General features: G+C 36.5%; 3 protein-coding genes across 6 annotated transcripts; 1 reads left to right on the top strand and 2 right to left on the bottom strand.

Annotated features, from left to right (window-relative positions):
- The first annotated feature begins 646 nt into the window (after window positions 1-646).
- Window positions 647-8,325, top strand: LOC129939144 (uncharacterized). The gene is made up of 5 exons (XM_056047031.1): window positions 647-685; window positions 1,857-1,898; window positions 6,126-6,541; window positions 6,619-6,820; window positions 6,879-8,325. Exons 1-5 carry the CDS (start codon window positions 647-649, stop codon window positions 7,980-7,982), a joined length of 1,803 nt encoding a protein of 600 aa, XP_055903006.1. The 3' UTR covers window positions 7,983-8,325.
- A 1,183-nt stretch (window positions 8,326-9,508) lies between these two features.
- Window positions 9,509-18,165, bottom strand: LOC129940660 (uncharacterized). 4 transcript variants are annotated; one of them, XM_056049062.1, is made up of 10 exons: window positions 15,585-18,165; window positions 15,333-15,513; window positions 13,609-15,269; window positions 13,482-13,543; window positions 11,737-13,427; window positions 11,608-11,685; window positions 11,303-11,495; window positions 10,589-11,242; window positions 10,324-10,516; window positions 9,509-10,258 (listed from the first exon to the last, which is right to left on the bottom strand). In XM_056049062.1, exons 1-3 carry the CDS (start codon window positions 15,587-15,589, stop codon window positions 14,526-14,528), a joined length of 930 nt encoding a protein of 309 aa, XP_055905037.1. In that variant the 5' UTR covers window positions 15,590-18,165; the 3' UTR covers window positions 9,509-10,258; window positions 10,324-10,516; window positions 10,589-11,242; window positions 11,303-11,495; window positions 11,608-11,685; window positions 11,737-13,427; window positions 13,482-13,543; window positions 13,609-14,525. The 4 variants fall into 4 exon arrangements, with proteins under 4 accessions (XP_055905037.1, XP_055905036.1, XP_055905035.1 ...); XM_056049061.1 differs by having other exon boundaries at window positions 11,303-11,685; window positions 13,609-14,044; window positions 14,104-15,269; XM_056049060.1 differs by having other exon boundaries at window positions 11,303-11,685.
- Window positions 18,166-18,182: 17 nt separating this feature from the next.
- Window positions 18,183-20,662, bottom strand: LOC129940659 (uncharacterized). Its single transcript, XM_056049059.1, has 3 exons — window positions 19,266-20,662; window positions 19,012-19,194; window positions 18,183-18,939 (listed from the first exon to the last, which is right to left on the bottom strand). Exons 1-3 carry the CDS (start codon window positions 19,479-19,481, stop codon window positions 18,880-18,882), a joined length of 459 nt encoding a protein of 152 aa, XP_055905034.1. The 5' UTR covers window positions 19,482-20,662; the 3' UTR covers window positions 18,183-18,879.
- Window positions 20,663-21,521: the final 859 nt, after the last annotated feature.

Here is a 21,521-nt window from a genome sequence, read left to right as displayed (position 1 = left end):
CCGGAATTCACTTTGACTTCTGGCTTGACTACCCCAAGTATGAGGATGAGGAAGACTTGTTCATAGCTCGTAATGATGTTTCCAAGGGGTGCGTCCGAACTCGTCACCACAAATATGATCGACGCTTTCGCTTGCTACCTGCAGAAAGACTTTCACGTAACTCCGCTCAATCACAAGGCGTAGGATTTGGAAGATATAAGGAAGGTGATAAGTTCGTTTGTGGAGGGAATAAGTATGAAACAAAATTTCTGATGGGGGCTAAGTCGCAGCGGGCTTTGAAAATTTGCGCCAAAACATTCCGCAAGGTTAAAATCGTTGTTCCAGTGAATAAAACCACAACAGTGGGCTATCGCAACTTGATGAACAGCCTGCCAACATCAAGAAGATCCTCAGTGCATTAGACAAACTAGGCGAGTCCTCAAAGGAAGAAGTGATTTTGGTACGAATCTGGAACTAGGAATTGACCTTTTCTGCTCCGGCCACAAGGACCTACATGAAATCGTTCAGAATCTTCTCAACCCCAAAATTTTTCGTATAAAATTAATTTTTATTGTAACAGTTTTGTTTGTTGTTGATTCTATAATATATTTTCTAAACAATTAGCTTCTCCTTAATGAATTGTTCAGACCGGATGAAGTGAACTAAGATGATAGCTGCAGCCAAGCGAGTTGTTTTAGTTCTTGTCGTGAGCCCATTCCGTCCCCAGAACTTCAGTTGAAACTCTTTTTCTAGACGAGCTAGTACTCGTATTACGTTAAAATCAATTTGAATTGGTTAGAAATCATTTAATTGTCAAAAATTATTTGTGAGAAGAACAAAACTTTTTACTCACAAATTTTTTTTATCAATACAACATTTGACAGACGGTGTTAAACAAATTTAAATGTCAAATGAAAACGTGTAAATATTTGGTGTGAACGATTTTCAAGTTTTCGAAAACATTTTGCGTGAACAACCGGTTTTGGATTTGTTGTGAAAAAGCTATTATATTCAATGTGAATCACTAATAAATAAAGATGAAAATAATTTTTGTTTTCATTATGCAGAAATGAATATCTTCTTCATTTTGATCTTTTCTCTCTATCCGACAAACAGCAGTATAATATGTACCATCGCTTTTTCTATTGAAGCACACATGTATGTAATTAAACCATTAAGCAACAAATAACACTAGAGTGTCTTAAATTGGAATGCAAATTGTAACTTGATTAACAATTGGTGTTTCAAAAACGTATATTTTTAATAATTTGACTTGAAATCTTTAAAACAAAAAAATTTCGAGTTGCGAGCGAAACTTCAGATGGTCTGCGTAATGCTCTTTAATGTAGCTTATAACCATGGAAGTTTCCAGCTTCATTTTAAATTGTTGGTTTGAAGTGTACTCTATTAAGAGAGTTGGCATCACTTGCATGCATTTTGCAATTTAGAATATTTTCATTTCATTTTCGCTAGTTGACAATACAACTTGTTTAAAAGAATTCGAGATTTTAATTAAAAAATACCGCGAGCCGCAAACTATTCTTGATAGTAAAAATATATTAATGAAATATAGTTTTTCCTTCTGTTTACAATAATTACTTTCAAGTCTTATAGTAAATTAAATAAACACAACAATAGACTAATCTTTTATTGTTTTGTTTTCGGGTTTCTATTGTTTTGTCATGGGAACTGGTTATGGTCAAGTGTTGTAGATTTAAGTGAGGTTAGAAAAGGCTAAGAAAAAAGTTAAGTAAATTTATACGCAAGAAGAACATCGACTTATTAATTTAAATTAAAAAAGAAAACTTATTTAAAATGAAGGTAAATTGTAAATAAACAATTTAATTCATGTTATTTAATAAATTTATTATTTAAAGATCGATTTATCGGTGCAATTGTCTGAACTCAAGCAAGATCATGTAAGTATTACCTAGAATTTAACAGCTGTCCGCAAAGGCAAACAAATTTATATACATATGTCTACATAGAGTGGGCCAAATACAAAATTTCTTTTAAAAATGCAATAATATTGAAAGTGTTTTCCATGTGGTTTTGGCTTTATTAGTAATAGTAAACATTGCCATTAGTTTTGGAACACAACGCTTCATCAGGTGGCTTTGAAGTAGGGTGTTTTGTTACTTCTGGTTAAGAGGTGTACCTAAGGGATTGTTTGAGTGACATCAGTACTTCACATTTCCCCACAAAAATCCGAATCGAAAGCGGGTTAATCTCTGCATACAGGCGGACAATTGACGTCGACGCTAAGACGACTCACATACACATTAAACACATCTATTGTAGCATTGTGCGCCATCCTAAATCTAAACTCGTTAATTCGATAGGTACTAAATTTTTTCCTTCCAATTTGAAAAATGTAAATACTTACTCAGTTTGTCAAATTTGAAATCAGAATTCCATTTATCTAGTTACAGTGTGTCAATTTCATATTCGTACCCCTTCTATTAAAACTTTGAATGTTCTCCTGCTCCAACAAGACATTAATACCACATGCATGTTAAGGGTGTATTCATGGTTGATATAGGTATGTAGGTTAGGTGAGGTTAAAGTGGTTGTCCAAGATGGAAACGGAAACCAGCTTGAGTCCCTTACGAAACTTGAGCCAGAGCATGTACAGCTAAGATGAAGAATTGTTTCCTCTTCTTTCTAGTCCTACTTACTTACTTACTACAGTCCTGTGTGAACTAGGGCCTCACCCAACAAACTTCTCCATCTAGCTCGGTCCCTAGCTAGATGTCTCCAGTTTCGCGCTCCAAGTTGGGTGAGGTCAACTTCCACTTGTGCGCGACACCTGATCCGCGGTCTTCCTCTACTGCGCTGTCCTGTGGGTGCGGATTCGAAGACTTTCCGGGCCTGACAATTGGTTTCCATGCGCTCTACTTGACCCAGCCATCTTAGTCTTTGGACTTTTACTCTTCTTGCTAAGTCTATGTCGCTGTACAGCCCGTACAGTTCGTCGTTCTATCTTCTCCTCCACTCCCCTTCGATGCATACGGGACCGTAGATCACACGAAGAACTTTTCTCTCGAAGCGACCCAAGGTGCTTTCATCCGCTTATGTCATGGTCCATGCTTCTGCACCGTATAGCAGGACGGGGATGATAAGGGTCTTATATAGCAACACTTTGGTCCCTTGAGAGAGGGCTTTACCACTCAATTGCTTTCTTAGTCCAAAGAAACAGCGGTTAGCAAGAGTTATTCTGCGTTTGATCTCAGCGCTGGTGTTGTTTTCTGCGTTTACAGCGGAGCCTAGGTAGACGAAGTCCTTGACTACCTCAAAGTTACGTCTGTCGATTGTAACGCTTTGACCAAAACGTCGGTGTTGTATGGCCCTTCTAGACTCAGCATGTACTTTGTTTTGCCCTCATTAATCGTTAAACCCGTTTTTGCCGCCTCTGCCTCAATACTCACAAAAACCCCATTGACATCACGCTGAGTTCTTCCGATTATGTCAATGTCATCAGCATATGCCAGTAATTGGACAGACTTTTGGAAAATAGTGCCTCTAGTGTTGACGTGTGAGCTCTGCACTATTCTTTCAAGCACGATGTTAAAAAAATCACATGACAGCGCATCACCTTGTCTAAAATCTTTTTTGACATCGAAAGGTTCTGTTAAGTTGTTTCCAACGTTTATGGAGCAGCGTGAATTCTCCATGGTCATCCTGCACAAACGAACGAGTTTGGATGCCAAAATGGCCTTGAAATCGATAAAAAGATGGTGGGTGTCGATTTGGTGTTCTTGGGTTTTTTCCAGGATCTGCCGTAATGTGAATATTTGTTCAACTGTGGACTTTCCTGGTCTTAAGTCACACTGATAAGGACCTATCAGGTTGTTGACGATGGGCTTTAGACGTTCACATATTACGGAAGAGAAGATTTTATAGGCGATGTTAAGTAGACTGATTCCTCTATAGTTGGTGCAGTTTAGAGCGTCTCCTTTTTTCAGGATCGGGCAAACAATACTGAGGTTCCATTCATCGGGCATGCTTTCTTCCGACCAACTTATCTCCAGCTGCTTTAAAGAGCTCGGCATTCAAGCCATCCGCTCCAGCGGCTTTATTAGACTTCAACTTAGATATGGCAATCTTTACTTCGTCTAAGTCGGGAGGACGGGATTGTTGGCTTTCGTCGTCTATATTGAATGGATCATCCTGCCTGACAGCGGAATTCAGTTCTTCGTCTGCAGAAGAGGTCCTTCCATATCCTCAGCATTGACTGCGTTTCCACTATGATGTTTCCACTTTCGTCTTTGCAGCCTTCGGTTCTAGGTTTATGTACCTGTGGATTTCGTTTCAACTGTTCATAAAACTTTCGAACCTAATTCCTGCTTTTATACCTCTCAACATCTTCGACCGCACGCTTCTCATGCCTTCTCTTTTTCTTTCTGAGAAGTCGGCGTTCCTCTCGCCTCTTCTGCTCATAGAGCCCACGTCCTTTTATGCAGCGGCGCTTTGCGTGCCTGTTGTTTGGCTGCATTTGCCTGCCGACATTCCTCATCAAACCAGGGGTTCCTTGTTGTTGGTTTCTTGAAAGCCAGCACAACAGAGGTGGCTTCTCTGATTGCATCTTGGCAATGTTCTCACTGGTTTTCGATACAATGTGTTGGCGGCACAGAACTTCGTGAGAGGTTACTTGTAACTCGGTCGGAAAAGGACTTGGCGATCTCTTGCGATTGTAGCCGTTCGAAGTTGTACCTTCCCCCAGCATCTCCCTGTTTTACTTTGGATCTGGAAACCCGAAGTGCTACCTTGGCTACAACGAGGTTGTAGTCCGAGTCGATGTTAGCTCCTCGGAAAGTTCGTACATCCGTGATGCTGGAAGCGTGTCTGGCATCGATGGCAATATGGTCAATCTGGTTGACGGTAGATTGATCTGGAGAAGTCCAAGTTCCTTTGTGGATGTTGAGGTGTAGAAAACGCTTACTGGCTACCATGACACTTCGCCCCGCAGCAAAATCTATGAGCCTGAATCCATTTTCGGAAGTGTTGTCGTGCAGGCTGTTCTTCCTGATTATTCCACCAAAGATGGCTTCCCTTCCTAGCTTGGCATTAAAATCGCCCAGGACTATTTTAATATCGTAGCTAGGGCACTGCTCATATGTTTTGTCTAGGAGCTCGAAGAACATATCTTTGGTGTTGTCGTCTTTCTCTTCTGTGGGGGCGTGCGCGCATATCAGGCTAATGTTGCCGAATTTAGCCTTGATGCGTATGGTCATTGATGCACCTATAGCTCAAGACTTCTTGCCTAAGTCTGGCTCCAATGACAAAGCCGCATCCAAATAGGCGCTGTTGGTTTTCGTGGTAGCAGTCACCATATAAATATCGCAGTTTTTCATCCTCTTTTTGCCAGGGCCATCCCATCGTATTTCCTGGATGGCGGTGATATCTGCTTTATATCGTTCTAGGGCCTCCGCTAATTCTTCGGCCGCACGTGGTCTGTTAAGGGACCTAACATTCCACGTGCATATCCGAAGTTCGTTGTCCTTTATTCGTTTGCGTTGGTTGTCAACAGTAAATCCGTCCGTATCCGAGGCTTGTTGGTGCTTCGCAACTATGAAAACTTTTACGTGGCCAGGAAGTCATCCCGACGCACAACCCCCAACCTGGAGGGCCAGATCCTAAGTATAACTCCAAGGATGGGGAGCCGGATAAAACCGCTCCTTATAGGCCTGGGCTCCGAATAAGTCGAAGAAGCCCTATAAGGTGTTCACTAAGTAGTTCAACCTTACTGGAACTGTAGACGCCACCGTTGATTCCATCTCGGGAATTCCTCCGCTGCCGTCTGGATAAGGAGAGGTGCCTTAGTGGAAACACCTCTCCCCACCTCTCTCGTTTGCTGCCCCCAACAACTTTCCACTGGGGTTGGAACCCAATCTCCAGTTGAGGTACTAGGCACCCGATTTTCACCACGGGGAGGTGAGAGTAGGAGTTGATAGACAGAGGTTGGTTTTAAGAAAAACCTGTGAACGCTTGTGTCCTCTTGAATGCACATGTCTACCATTTGAACATCGATTTTAAATCTTACGATATTTAAATAAATAAAAAAATAGTTGGCTCACCCTGTATACACTTATTTTTTTCCTTTTTAATCTCAATATTTTTTATTTTTTTTGGTAATAAATTAACAGGAAGTGAGTCAAAAAATCATTCAGCAAATTCTCTATTCGAAAAGACTTCTAGCCGATCATGTCGAATCACTAGAACACTGTTTGCTGTTTCTGCAACAGCAGGACACAAGTGTCGCCGAACAGAAACCCTTGGAGATTTTTACAGCACGAAACACATGTGTTCTTTTGGGATCAACTATTTTGGAGCATTTCATTACACCCAAATCACTTAAGCTAACCTTGATTCCATCGGTGATCTTTAGCGCCAGCTTCAGTGCTCTGTATGCAATCAAAAATGTCTTTATTTTTCGTAACAAAGTCGTGGAACGTGAATTGGATAGCTTGATTCGGAGTATTGATGAATTTGGCAATTGCATTCGACGTAATATGACCTATTTCAATGAAGTTCTTGTCATGAAGGCTTCCGAATTGATTGAGTGAGTATAAATTACTTTCCATTCTTTGTTTTATTGAAACGAAAACATAAAAATGTAAATTTATTATTTATATTTAGATCGAGACAAATTGAAAGAGCATGGGATTGCATAACATCAATAAAAGAAGTTGTGGAAGTGCTTTTTGATGCTACGAGAAAATTGGAAATGTTACATCCGATTCCCTCACGTTTCACAGAATACTATTCACCAATGGAAGATCTGAAGGAATGTGATTACTTCCGGAACAACATTACAGATTATAGTCCTAAAAATATAAAAGTAAGTTAAACAACTTTCTCCAATTAAAGTATTTCGTTGATGTTAAAAACTTTTTCAGGACTTTTATAACATTTTTGCCTACGTTCAATCGCAATACTTGTTTCGCTTGGCTTTGACAGTCTCACAAAAGCCATCGCTATCTAGTCTTAGTCGGGACTTATCCAGTGTTGAATTTCAAATTCACCAACTAGTCAAAGAAGAAGAGAATCACTTTAAAAATCTTTCGATTGACCTACGCAAAAAGAAGCAATTGGAAGCCAACGAATTTAACCAAAACAAAACGATGCGCTGTAAATCTGGACCCGTAGCCGTACTGCAGAGTTCATCCCTGAAATTAAGTTCCTGTATGGTAGCTGTCGCTGAAGAATGTCAACAACTAGACGAAGCCCTACAAAGACTCACCGAAACGGAGGCTGTGCAAAAGGACGAGAGCAAAGACCTTATTGATGTGGCGAATAGTATGCGATCGATTGAGGGCACCTTGTCGGTATGTTTTGATGATTTTCACCGTTTAATGTTAGTTTACAATAAGTTCTTGAGTAGTAAGCTAGATGATAGATTGTTAGGTGATAAGAAAACTTCATCGGCAAACGATGCTGATGGTAGCGAGAGTATCTTGCGCGTAGAAATTTCTCATGAGAATTCAGCTAACGACGACGGCGGTGGTGTGAAATCTGATGATTTCTATGCTTACATGTTCGAAGAAAACGAACAACAAGAAGACGAGAATGAATTCGATAATGAGAATCATTCGCAATGTGCCGATCGTGAGATCTTGAATTTTGAAAAACGAGTAACCAAGGGGAAATTCAAACCTGTTCTAAGACAGCTCAAGAATCGCATCGATCCCATTCGCCAGGAGATGCTTGAAAAAGAACGCCGAGTTCTTGAAGCCAAAGGCATCAATGTTGATGAACTTTTTGCCTCCGATGAAACTAATCGATTAGAAGAAGTCACTGATGAAAGTGCTGCATCGGGAAGTGGCGACGAAAGTGATGAAGGTTCAGCTGATGAAGTTGAAAAGCGAAGTAAAAAATTCAAAGATCGCGACAATTTCGCTGAAATGAGAAATTTTCTAGCTCAAAAACAAGCAATTAATTTGTTTCAACTTGATTTACCACAAAATAATGCAACACCTTCAAACGAAGATATAATCGAGTAAGTCATTTTAAATCTAGTCAAATAAAAATAAGAACAACATTTTTACATTTTTATATCTTCAACATAAAATTTGTACAGTCAAATAGGAAATGTTTAATTTATATTTTATTTAACAACATTTAATTATTATGTAGATCTGTAGTTTATTTATTCAGTGGCTTATTTACAAAAACCTATTTTCTTTTTTCTCAAAATTACATCAAGTAATATACAATTGAAGTAATTTTGTTATGATTTTAGAATTTACTTAGAATTTATTTTAAAGAATTAAACAAAAATTGATGAAATTGTATCGTAAACAAAATCTTAACATTTAGAAATCTAAAAAGAATATAAAGACTTAATGTCCAAAATAGCTCCGCGAATTTAGGCCCCAAAAGAAAAAATTAAATAAGGCTCCAAATTGATGCAATTTTTCCAGCTTTTTGTCTTTTTTTTTATTTTTAATGAAATAAGACCCCAATTTGTTTTTTTTATATTAAAGTTTATTTTCAAAAATGAAATAATACCCCAAACCACCACACAAATACAGTCGACTCACTCTAAGTCGAATTTTCACGAGATGTCAAAATTAGTTCGAGTTAGAGGGAGTTTTTGGAAAAATTCGAGTTAGAGGTATTAATACTTTTTTTGCTTAAAAGCATATATTGAATATAAAAAAAAGATAACAAAAAATAAATAGATAAATTAAATAAATAAACAGAAGCTTCTAGCTTTTATGGCACATTAATTCATTCTTATACCTTGTTAAATTACTGTTTCAACAAAATATTAATTTTGTAAAAATTGTAATTTTTGATTGATGCATCAAAGTGGCTGGAGTGTTCACTCGTTTAAAAAATCACTCTATTTTGAAAAGGCAGTGTTGAACCTCAGCCGGTACATTTTCTGTCATTTCAATTGCATTATCGATTTCATTCTTTTCTGGCACTTCAATATTTATTGTTTCGAATTCGACTTCTTCATCTTCAGCTCCACTATCATCATCGTTAGCAGCAGATTCCAGAATTGATTCGCGTTCAGGTATTTCTGTGACCACAATACCGTCATCGACTTCCACAAAATCCCTCCAATTAAAGCCTTCAATATTGTAATCAGCTTCAGTTAGCCTGTTCCAGATCCTCTCGATTTGATTTGCGTCGTCGGTTACACATATGAATTGGTTAAGTGGAACATCATCTTCATTATCCCATGTATCGTCCTTGAAGCCGGCTTCTCTATTGTCAACGAGCAGAGTTATTTTATAGTCCTCTTTTTTACTTTCCCAAACCTTTAAGATTGTAGTTAAAACACGGTGTTTATAGTGAACTTTAAAATTTTGGATTTGGATCCATCGGTTGCACTATTGAGGTCATGTTAGGTGGAAAATACTAAAGTTTTATAAATTTTAATTTATCCTTAATTTGTTTTGGGTGAGCCGGGCCGTTATCGATGATAAACAACACCTTGCGATTTGATCATCCAAACTTTGCATCTAGCTGCAAAAGCCAATTCGTAAAAAGATCTGCCGTCATCCAAGAACGTTGGTTGGCTACATAATCAACCGGCAAAGATTTAATTTTATTAAAACAGTGAGAATTTTTTCTCTTTCCTATTATTAAAAGCTTAACCTTTTCCGATCCAGTCATGTTGGATCCCACAATGCAGGGGTGGGATCGGCTAATGTGATTTGTGATAGTTGATAGTCATAAAATAAAAATTCCGTCTGCGTAAGGTGATAATCACATGTGATAGTCACATATTTGTGACTTTTTCTTGTGACAGCTATTTTGTTGTCACATCTAGGTATAATGGACACGATATAAATCGATTTCTTATTGTTTATTCTATTTTCGTAAAAAATGAACGTGTTTGTCCCTGTGCACTTATTTTTAAGAAATGAAAATGATGAAAGTGAGAATAATTACCGCAGAAAAGTTCGTTTGATAAATCTTAACCTGCGAAGCAAATTGAATATATTTGAGCTGCCAAATGCAAAGTAAGCCATTTTTTCTTATCGCATTTTTTTTAAGTTGTAGTCAATTCAATTATTTTATAGTTTTCTGAAACATTTCCGGGTAACAAAAGAGACCTTTTCCTATATTCTTCGGATCTTGGATTTACCAACTGGAATTCGATCCGCTTATAACATTTACAACTGCTTCCGCATACCCCAACTATTACCTCTTCGTTCGCATCTAATGTATGTTCAGTAAACGGTCCTCCCCCAGTTTTTGTTATTGATTTTTTGTTTTTAATTAATTTTTGTTTGGCGTTGTATTTCCGGACTGTCCAAAACTAATATTATTTGTATAGGGAAGAAACATTAAAAATAAAACTAAAAGCAGATAAACAAATCATACTCTTTTCCACTCCGCACAACTTTTTGACGGTGGTCCATTTGCGTTTAGTTGCTGCTTTAGTTTTTCCCACAAAATTCTATGGGCATTCCGGGAGTTGCTTCCTTTTTGGGAAAAGGATTTAGCCAGATCCGGGTGCGCTTCCATAAAGCTTGTTAGCAAATCTATTTGCGATTTGTTCGCTAGCACTTGTGACCTATAGAAAAATACAAATATATTGTGTTTCATTTTATAACATTTTCAATACATAATTTAAGCATTTACTTACATTTTTAACACTTTATTTTCAACCAACTCAATAAATTAGTTTGAAAAATCACTGGAAAATAAACTTCGCGGTAAAAATTGGTAAGAAGAAGAAAGTCAAATGACAAACGTCAAGCTATTCTTCTAAAGTGATGCCAAATTTCAAATAATTTTTGATGATCACATTACCCAGAAAGAAAATTTAATGTGATCACATTTGTTGATCACAAATGTGATAATCACTCATTACATTAGCCGATTCCACTCCAGGTCACTCTTTCTTTACTGTGTTTTTCCTCTAAAACATTTTTCTCCTTTAAAAGTCAAGGTACGTGTCGGTAAACATTTGAAAAACAATCCGGTTCCATCAACAGTAAAAATGTTATCCGGTTTGAATCCTCTGGCAACCTCTGGGATTTGCTGTTTCCATTCATCGAACTTAGTCTTATCAACAGAAGCACTTTCACCAGACAAAACTTTCCCAAGGATACTATGTCTGCTTTTAATTCTGTTCAGCCAACCATCGGCATCGCTTGCTTTGAAACAAGTAAATTTAGGGAATTCCGACTTAGAGGATGGTTTTTGTATGGAAAATTGAGGGGAAACAATTCGAGTAAGAGGGAGTTCGACTTAGAGGGAGTCGACTGTACTTGGATTGTATCCAGTACAATTTTCCCTGCAAAAAGTACACTTTTTAATACGATCGTTTCTTTTGTTTTCATTTTTATTTACTTACTTGGCTATTTTTCCCGTCGCAACGAATTAATAACACAACCTTCTCGATTGGAAGCCAGTCAACAACTGAACTTTAATTTGAGTTTTTAATTATTTCTTTTTTTATGTTCGTTCTTACAACAACTACTACTACTGCTACAACTTGTAACTCTGCTCTCGTTCAGCTATAACTTCAGCTTTTCTCGAAAACCATCCTAGAAAGGAAGGAAGTAATGGTTTACGTTTGGATAACAACCTAACAGCCATGCGTCTTATAATATTATTTTGTATGTAATCATTTTTCATTTTGGATCTTAAGTCTCTTACGTTCCATATAAAGGAATCGTGACAAGACCCGGGATGCGTAGCATCTATAAATCTTATTCTAAGTTGATGGTCACATACCTGTAAAACAATTTGTCAATTTATAGACCAGTCATAAAAAAGACTTCTTACCAGCAAAACATTTAAACTGCATCTTCTTTTGCGGTTATAAAATAAATGTTTATTTACTTCAGGTGAAATTATATTCACATGGTTACCATTGATGCATCCAACAACGCCCGGCAGCTTGTAATTAGAAACAAAAATTGGCTTGTTTGTCGTTGCTCATCCATTGTTGGCCAAGTAATCCAGCGTGAACAAAGTTCTTCTTCAAATATATTCAGAAAAATATAAAAGTACGGCACTCACAGAGGATTGTGCTAGCCCAACTTTGTAATCATTACCGACACCTTTTTGGCATCCACTCTCTGAAAAAAACCGAAAACAAGCGGCAAGTTTAACAATGCGTTGTATTCCAAAGGATTGTACATTTAAGGGCAATGCATCAGTTAAGACCTCTAGCAAGTACGTAAAGAGATTAAATAAAGCTGAAAATGTAATTCCATTCTTACAATGGTTCAGGTAACTCCAACGGGTTGGAGTGATCTCTTAACTGCCTCCGAACAGTTCGACGCAGTGTTGCCTCTTCTTCTTTTTTTTCCTCAAGCAAAAGGATATCAGCCTTATTGTGAGTTTCGCCCGAACAACATTCCACCCGGAAAATTTGACTTTTCACTTTTCGTTTGATTTGAGAACAATTAAGTGGTGATTCTCATCGGCTTTGTTGATCTTTTTGATGATTAAATGAAAACAGTTTTCATCTGATTTTTCCCAACGTTTCGACGGTGATTGCCGTCTTCTTCAGGGGACGTCTTTATTCACATAAATGATAAAAATGTTTATTTAATACATACGAATATTATGTAAAGCGTACAAGTATGACTTACATTGATTTAAATATTACAAAAACATTAAAACAAAAAACAATTTAAACAATTAAAACAAATAAAACTTAAAGCGCTTCCGACTTTGAAGACTTGTCACTGTTAAATGTAAACTGTTGAATTGTTTGTGTCTGAAACTAAGGAACAGTAAACCTCGGATATGTTTTGAGTGTCTTGTTTGCGGTTCATATTATTTTTGTTCTTTATTATGTGAAGTGTTTCTAATGTATAGCGTTTGGATGTATGTTTCTCCGTTGCAAGAATTGGGACTCCTTCAAAGTCTGGTTGGTGTCCTGTTTCGATGGTGTGGCATGCTAGTGCTGTCTTTTCTTTTCACTTTTCGCCTATTGTGAGTTTCACCCGAAAAATTATTCATGTTCGAAAAATTCCCCTTATTGTGAACGATCATTTCGGGCGGAATGATATGCAGTTAACAGTGATAATTTTCACTTATTTTTATGAGGCGAACGAGAGCACAATAAGGCGGAAAATGTAAGTCTGTGCGAATGCGATGCCTGTGCGAATGAGCTGGTTTATTGTCAGATAGCTTAAGTTCAATCTATCGGATTGCACGTTTTCGAATGAGTCAACCATAAAGCTTTGACCATCAGACATAGAGTTTAAACAGGCTAAGTCACTTTTATAGTAAATGCATATGTTGTGCAGTGCTGCACAAACATTAATAATTTTGACAGCCTTTGTAGGAGCGTAGTACAGTTCTCTCGCACTCAGTAAACATCTCCACCTGTTTTTAAGAACACCTTTCAATTATGTTACGACACCGTGAGTGAAGTTCATTATATTTTTCTCCATTTGAACCACTATTCGGCGTTCTATAAGGAGTTAAAAGCCACGGTTCCAAGGGATAACCAGCATCTCCTATAAAACAAATAATTTAAATACAAATTCAAAAGAAATTTTTTTGAAAGTTACCCAACAGCCAAACATTACTACGGGTTTGTAAATATTCCTGCTCCATTTTTGCTCTGAGATCACTAACATTCCAAATGAATAGGTATTATTCATTTAAGAATACTTAAATAAAATAAAATTAACTTACAAGTAAAACATTCAAACTACAATTTCCCTTTCTGTTGTAGAATAGATGTTTGTTTGCTGAAGGAGATATGATGTTCACATTCGTCCCATCAATACAGCCTATAACACCGGGTAGCCTGTGCTTGGTATAAAAATCTTGAGCGGTTTTTCGTTGTTCCTCTTGCGTTGGCCATTTTATCCACTGCACTCAAAGTGTTTGTTTAAAATCCTCCAGGACTTGAGCGAGCACCAGGCTAAAAGAGAATTGTGCCAAACCAACATCGTGGTCCTTGCCAACTCCTTTTTGGTACCCACCCTCTGCAAAGAAACGTAAACATGCAGCGAGTTTCACAATTGGTGGTATAGCAAATTTTTGTTTCGCGGAGTGTAAGGAGCTGCTAAGCACATCCAACAAATACTTAAATGCTGGTTTGTTAAGCCTGTAGTAATGATGAAATCTGGAAATAAAAAAAGACTAATTCCTTTTCGCATACATTAAAAGAATTTTCATTCATACAAGGACTCACGCATCTCTAAAAGATTAGAGTGATCCCTCAAATTCCTTCGAAGTGCTCGCTCCTCAATTATTTGGTCTTCCTCAGATAAGATGCACATAGCTATGCTATGCATACTTACAAAATAGTAATGACAATTATCCTTTCTTTATTAAAAAAATAACAATTTAATTTTCTATCCTGAAATTCTTATTTAACAATTGTTAAAATAAACATATATTTGTCCCAGCTCACAATAAGGCCTGTTCATTTTCTGAACGCAATAAATCCGCTGTCTAAAAAAAGGTGTGCAAATTATTTGTTTTAGATAATCCAATGAAGAATTGGTAGCCACAATGAGTGGAATTACTAGCGTAGCCACAATTTTATTGATATTGTAAGTATTTTCGACAAATAACTGATGCACTAAATTCAATTATATTATTTAAGTTAACAGAGAACTTGCCCGTTGCATTTCATTCTCCGTTTCCATCATAGTGAACGTGTTTTTTTTCGAACTGTCACTCCTGATTCGAAGTGAAATTTTCATTCGGGCGAAACTCACAATAGCTTTTAAAATTTCGGGGGAAAAAAATGTTTCGGGGGAAATGTTTTTCGTAGGAAACTCACAATTGTCGTTTAGTCTATCCAATGATCTATATAGCTTTTTTACACCAATTTCCATGTTCTTGTTATGATCTTTCATAACAGATATGGCTTCACCTAATTTTCCACAAAGGTCTTTTTGAGTTTGAAGCTCCTCCATGACTACTTCTAGGGTACTCATTTTCCCAACCTTTTGTTTCCTGGCATTCCGGCTGGTCGAAGCAGTAGTGGTTGCTTCGTCGCTGCTATTTTCAGGTGCAATCTGAGTATCCGAAAGCGGTAACGGTGGAGCTTCACAGCCTTGTTGGTTTTGATCTTCATAACCAACAATTGTTTCAAACAAATCCTGAATTGGACTTTGATTTTCTTCATCGCCTTGTTTTCTTTTTTGGGGTAGTTTCAATCCAAAAGATTGCGAAGTTCCAACACCCTCAACTGCTTCCTTCATTCCAACGAGTTGGAAAATAGCCTCTTCGCCAGGAGAGAATTTTTGGGTTCTGTTAGGTCCACCTCCTGTGCCTCTCTCATACATTTTGTTAGTAGCAGCCTTTTTTCGCACGTAGCGTTTTTGGTCATTCCAAACCTAATTAAAAAAAAAAACATTTCTTTTTTTGATTTAGCACAAAAAATAAAAGTGAGTCTTTACCTTTTTCCATTCGAACTCAGTTTTGATTGGAGGCCCTGCGCTGTTGAGTTCCAAAGTGATCCGCTTCCAAAATGCATTGATTTTGTCCTTGCTTTCTTTTACAAAACCGCGTGCTATTTCTGGGTTTTCCTGCATTTTATTGAGCAGCATATCACTTTGTTTGGAATTGATTGATTTGCTCCTAACATAAATATAAAAGTTATTGTATTATTTTGTTCTTTTTTTTAACACTAATTGCATTTATTTACTTACATCATTATTTGTTGTTTTCCTGTTCATCTCCAAAAAATAATTGAATTATTTTAGTTGTGAATGACGTTTCATTCCGCCCGAATTGAGTGCTCCCAATAAGGGAAATCTTTCGAACATGAATTTTTGTTCGCCCGAAACTCACAATAGGCGAATCGAAAAAAGGGATATTTTTCGGGCGGAATCTTGTTCACGTGAAACTCACAATAAGGCTGAATAAGGCTGATTATAACTTAAACATAGAAATATTTTGTATTCCGAATTCTGTGGGAAATTGAGGAAAAACGGAACCAGGCAGCAATATGCATAGCCCTTCTAATACAATGCACAAATGTATCCAAATACATCCAGCCATATGCACTACACAGTATGCAAAGAAATATTAAAAGCTATACTCGCGTTCTTTTAAAGGAGTTTTCTTTGATTTTCGTTTTACAGGGTCCTTCCTTGTAAATTGGGCATAGAAACAAATTTTCGACTTATCATCCAGACTCCAAAATGCATTATGAAACTGTTAACTTTCTTGCCGCTTCTGCTGATCTTGTTGTTGGTGGGCTCGTCTTGTTGATTATATTTTTATATCGCTGAATAAATTTGATAGTTGTTCTATGTCCATAAAGTATATTTTTATTACAACATACAAATTTTATTTTTTATAATTAAATTTTATTTTTATTTTTTTTTGTTTTAGGATGCACTCTCTCAAACAGATTTTTCGTAGTATGTTTATAAAATAATAAGTGTGGCACTTTTTCGCGCTATTAAAAAAAATAGTAATGTACTTTTACGCACTTTTATTGTTGTTAGATAAAGATTTGCACTTTTTCGCGCTATTTAAAAAATTGGTTGTGTATTTGTATGCACTTTCCATTGAATTTGTACTTAATCGCGCTTTATCGATCGCGTTGTTTGTTCTTGTTCGAACTTATTATCGAGATTTTCAATCGAATTTGCACTTAATCGCACTTTATCGATCGCGTTGGTCGTGTTGTTTGTTCTTGTTCGAACAGACCGACTGCGCCAGTTATGTCTTGTCATTACATTGACAATTAAAAAAAAAAAATATTTGTTTTTTTTATTCTTTTTTTTATTTTATTTCATTCTATTTTATTTATTTCGATAATAATAATTATACAATTTTATTTGCTAAAAGTAAAGTCGCTGTCTTGAGCGTGGCTGCACTTTACAGTTAGCTTGTTGGATTAGAACTAAACTTACAAAATAATTAATCCCACCTAGTGAACTATTCCACATAATGTTTTCCGAAGTGCAAAGTGCTTCCCGTGGGAAAAGAATGAACTTGTTTACAAAATATTCATATTTCACTTTGAATAAAATGAAATATGAGTATTGTTCTTTTTCGTTAGTTGGCTGTAGGGGAAAAAGGGGTGTATCCGCTTGTGGATAGATTTTGCTATGTTAGCAAAAATGGTGGGAAACCGTTATGGCTTAGAGGGGCGTGTTCAGAGGTGAAGGGAATTAAACTATTGACAAAGGGTGTAGGAAAGGGTACCGGGATTACCGTTGTAGGTGACGTCTCAGACGTAACTTGCCTATGAGGCATATTAAACCGATTGTATAGTACGTATAACTTATGCACTGAAATCATTTTTAATACGTGAAAATTTTATTTGGACTTTGGTTTGTATGTATCAGTATCATTTAAACACTGAAAAATTAGTATGCATATGAAGCACTTTCGAGTAGAAATTGTATGTAGAAATCATTTAAGCACTGAATTTGCGTTTGGCAAAAAAGTTCAATTGTATGTATGTAGAAGTTTTTTCACTCAAAGACGCTTCCACTTTTATACAAATTCAGATAAGCTAAATTTATTTAAGAATATTCTTAAATTACAGATTAAGGTTTAAATTATAGAGAGACAAATATCAAGACGCGACTACGGCCACTGCTGAACTTAAACTGCTTCCCTTCTGTTTTTTCTGCTGCAACTGGCTGCATCTTCTTATATTAGCTAGCTGTCTCTTTTCGTTCTTTACTTTTTTTATATTTTTTCATCTTCACATGTATTGTATAGGTCATTTAAAATATTTAAGAAATTTCAAAAAAGTCTATGTGGCAGACCAATAATGACCATTTATTTCCAAAAGTGCAAAGGGGAGAGTGGTTACGAAAGTAACAATTTGCACATTTTATACAATAACTTTTAAACCAAAAGACATAACAAAATAAGACAACACCATACTCCTGCGGTCAAAAAAATAGCACTGCAACCCATCAAAAAAGTTTATGATGCAGAAAAAATTAATTAATAAATGTTATTTAATAATATACTCACCCCAATTACCGATGTCGTCTCGTTTTTTCGACGTCTCTCGTTTTCACTGTGGTCTCGTTTTTTAAATGGCATTCCATAACTTCTTTGACGCGATGATTTTGTAACAGATTTTAAAACGATGAAAAAGTAACAAACATCTGTCAAAATCAAAAGAAATTGAAATAAAGTTTCAATAAAAAATCATTGTTTAGAGCTCGAATGCGGTTTTATTGATTTATTGGGACCTAAATAAAGAGGATATTAAAATGATAAGTATCGAAATGTATTACAGCACAAGTAGTGAAAATGAAGATGAAGAGGAAAGAATTCTGAAAGAAAAATTTATTATAAGAAGAAAACAGATACTGCACAACTCAAATCCATTCGACTTGCCTGATTCAAAGTGAGTTCACATTTTTATCCCAAAAGTTGCTTTTAAATAAAAATTGTTTACGTTTTAACAGATTCAAGCAGTTCTTCAGACTGACAAAAGAAGCATTTAAGTATTTGTTGGATGAAATAAGTGATAAAATAAGCATTCGACATTGTTCATCATCAATTCCAATTATATTGAGGCTCGCAGTCACCTTAAGAATTTTAGCTGAAGGAAGTTACCAACACGGCGCCGGGAATGACTTTAATTTGGGATTAGCTCAACCAACAGTTAGCAAGTTTTTAAAAGAAATTATCAATGTCATAGAAAGACATATTTGCCCCAAATGGATTCGCTTCCAAATGACACCGGCTGAAAAATCAGAAGCGAAGCTATCCTTTTTTAATTAATATTAATATTTAAGACAATGGATTCCAAAAATTCCATCGATGTGCCTTCAGTGTGGGTTTGCGATGATGAGGGAACTGATGTGGCAGTTGCCAAGGAGTTAGGAAGCAAAATGGACTGCGATATACCAATAGCGTTTCCGCTCGGGTTTACCACTTTTCCTATATGCAATAAATTTGATACTTCTTCTTCCAGTGGAGATAAAATTTTAAGCTTGTTTGGACCTCCTCCAGTCGCATTTAATTCTTTCGCATTGTGTAGCATTTTTTTTTTACATTGTGCTTCATGTCGGTCCAAACCTGATAAAGCAGACATTTATAAAAATGTATACATATACTTATACATATATTAAAAAAAAAAGTAATTCAAACCTTTTGCCAACCGTCTCCGTCTCTTACTGGAGGACCCTTGCTATTAAGCTGCTCCGCTATCGCAGCCCATTCCTTTTTAACATCGGTTTTTTGAATTCCCTTCAAAAAACCTCTCGCTAACTCCACGTTCCTCCCCATCAACTCGACGAGCGTCTCGAATTGATTTTGGTTTGTCAATTTCAACTACAAGTCCAACAAATGTTTTATTAATTATAAAATTTTTCAAAATAAATTCATTTAACAAGGTTACTTACTGTTTTGCGGCCTTCCATTTCTATGTCGGGATCGAATTTTTGAACGAGACAAATCAAGGTTTTTTTTGTCGCCGTCGTATCCTTTCGTCGAACGGAATGCAGAATGACTGCATTCAACGTCGTTTGACGTTTACACACGACATCAAAACGAGTGTACAAGATCGAAAACGACTTATGGAATACAGATGGTGTTTTTTTCGATGTCGTATTCGACATCGGTAATAGGGGTGACTGTTAAATTAATAACCTTGTTTAGTTCTTTAAATAATTATACAAAAAATTGAATTAAAATGTTTATTTTTTATAATATTTAATATTTATTTTTTAATCTGTTTAAAAATTAGCCATAGTTAATATTTTGTTCCATTTCCTTTATTTGCAATTACTTCAGCACAACGCCTTTGCATCGAGTTCACGAGGCGTTGGCATATTTCAACAGCAATCGATTTTCAGAAAGTGTTGACAGTAGCCCAAAGTTCATTATTATTGCTTGGCCTGCACCGAGACACTTCCGTCTTTACATCAGCCCAAAGATTTTCAATTGGGTTTAAGTCTGGTGACTGCGCAGGCCACTCCATAACTTCCACACAATTATTCAGAAACCAATTTTTGGCCAATTGGCTGGTGTGTTTTGGGTCGTTGTCCTGTTGAAAGACCCAATTCAATCTTCAGACGCATACGGCAACATCTCTTCCTGCTAAATTTTTACATACAGGTGTTGATCCATTATACCTTTTATCCAGTATAAAGGACCAACACCGTAGTAAGATAAACAGCCCCATATCATAATGCTAGATCCGCCATGTTTGATTGTTTTTGTCGTATATTTTGGGTTGAATTCAGCATGTTGGGGCCTTCTCACGTTTGACCGTGATCCTTTTCCACCAAACAAAACAATTTTGGTCTCATCTGTCCAAAGAACATTCCTCCACTTCGTTATGGGTCATTCTGCATGGGCTTGCGCGAATTGCATCCGTTTGGTAACATGTTTTTTTGTCAGGAGAGGTACCTTTCTTGGACTGCGGGCATATAAACCGTTATCCCTTAATAGCCTGCGCACTGTTTCGACACTTGCTATTACATTCAACACGACTTTTAACTCGGTAGCTGGTAAAATGGTTCCTTTTTGATTTGTCGAATCAATCGCTTCACCATCAGAGGGGACATTGTTCGCTTCCGCCCACGTGTTTCGGATTTTACAGTAAATGTTAAGGCATTGCGGATCTTTTCATTTGAACAACCGAGGATTTGCCTGATTTCCGAATAGGTTTCCGCATTAGATATCATATTTTTAATGGTTTTTCTATCTTTGGGCGTACAATGTTTTCCACGGCCCATTGTTGCTAAATATTTTTAAGATTTTTATGAATTACATTATGAATAAGTTAAATAGTACAAACCTACAGTGACTCACAGCGTAAATGATGCAGTACATTTATATTTTGAAAAATTCAAATAAGGAGGTGAAAAACTAAAAAAAATGAAAAAATGAAAATTAATCATACTTTTAAATAGGATTTATTTCAACAATTAATAAAAAAAAAGTTAATTTAATAGTATTTAATACAAAAACTAGTTCAAGTTTTATTTATAGTCAACAAATTAGGTCACAGCTTAAATGATGCAATGCATTAAAAACAAACAAAAAACAACAAAACAGCATGCAAAAAAAAGTAAGAATGGTTTTTAATATTTTGTGGGGAATCCTTTTTGTTTAATCACCGATTCCAGCCTCTTTGGGATTGAACAAACGAGCTTTTTGGTGTAATCGGAAGATATCTTGTTCCACTCTTCCAAAAGTGCCTTCTTTAGGTCTCCAATGCTTTTGATTTGGTGTTTTCTTATTTCGCGCTCTAACTTAGACCATAGATTTTTAATCGCATTCAAATCTGGGGATTGTGCTGGTGGTTGCATTACATGTGGGCAGTTCCAAATCAACCAATTTTGAACAAGTGCAGACTTATGATTAGGATCATTGTCTTGGTACATCCGAAAACTTCCCCCTATGTTAAGTTTGGTGGCACTTTGCTTTAAATTTTGCTTCAATATATCTAAGTACATATTTTTGTTCATATTGCCTTCGATGAAAACCAGGTTACCGACACCAGCTGATGACATACAGCCCCACACCATAACGTGACCTCCACCGTGTTTTACCGTCCCACGCAAATTCTTCGCCTGGAGCTCTGTATTTGGTTGCCTCCAAACGTACGCTTTGCCATCCGACCCATGAAGGTTAAATTTACTTTCATCCGT

The sequence above is a fragment of the Eupeodes corollae genome, chromosome 1, assembly GCF_945859685.1.
Source record: "Eupeodes corollae chromosome 1, idEupCoro1.1, whole genome shotgun sequence".
Classification (NCBI taxonomy): domain Eukaryota; kingdom Metazoa; phylum Arthropoda; class Insecta; order Diptera; family Syrphidae; genus Eupeodes; species Eupeodes corollae.
Note: the sequence above shows the minus strand (reverse complement) of the source record. Positions and strands in the feature narration are given on the sequence as shown.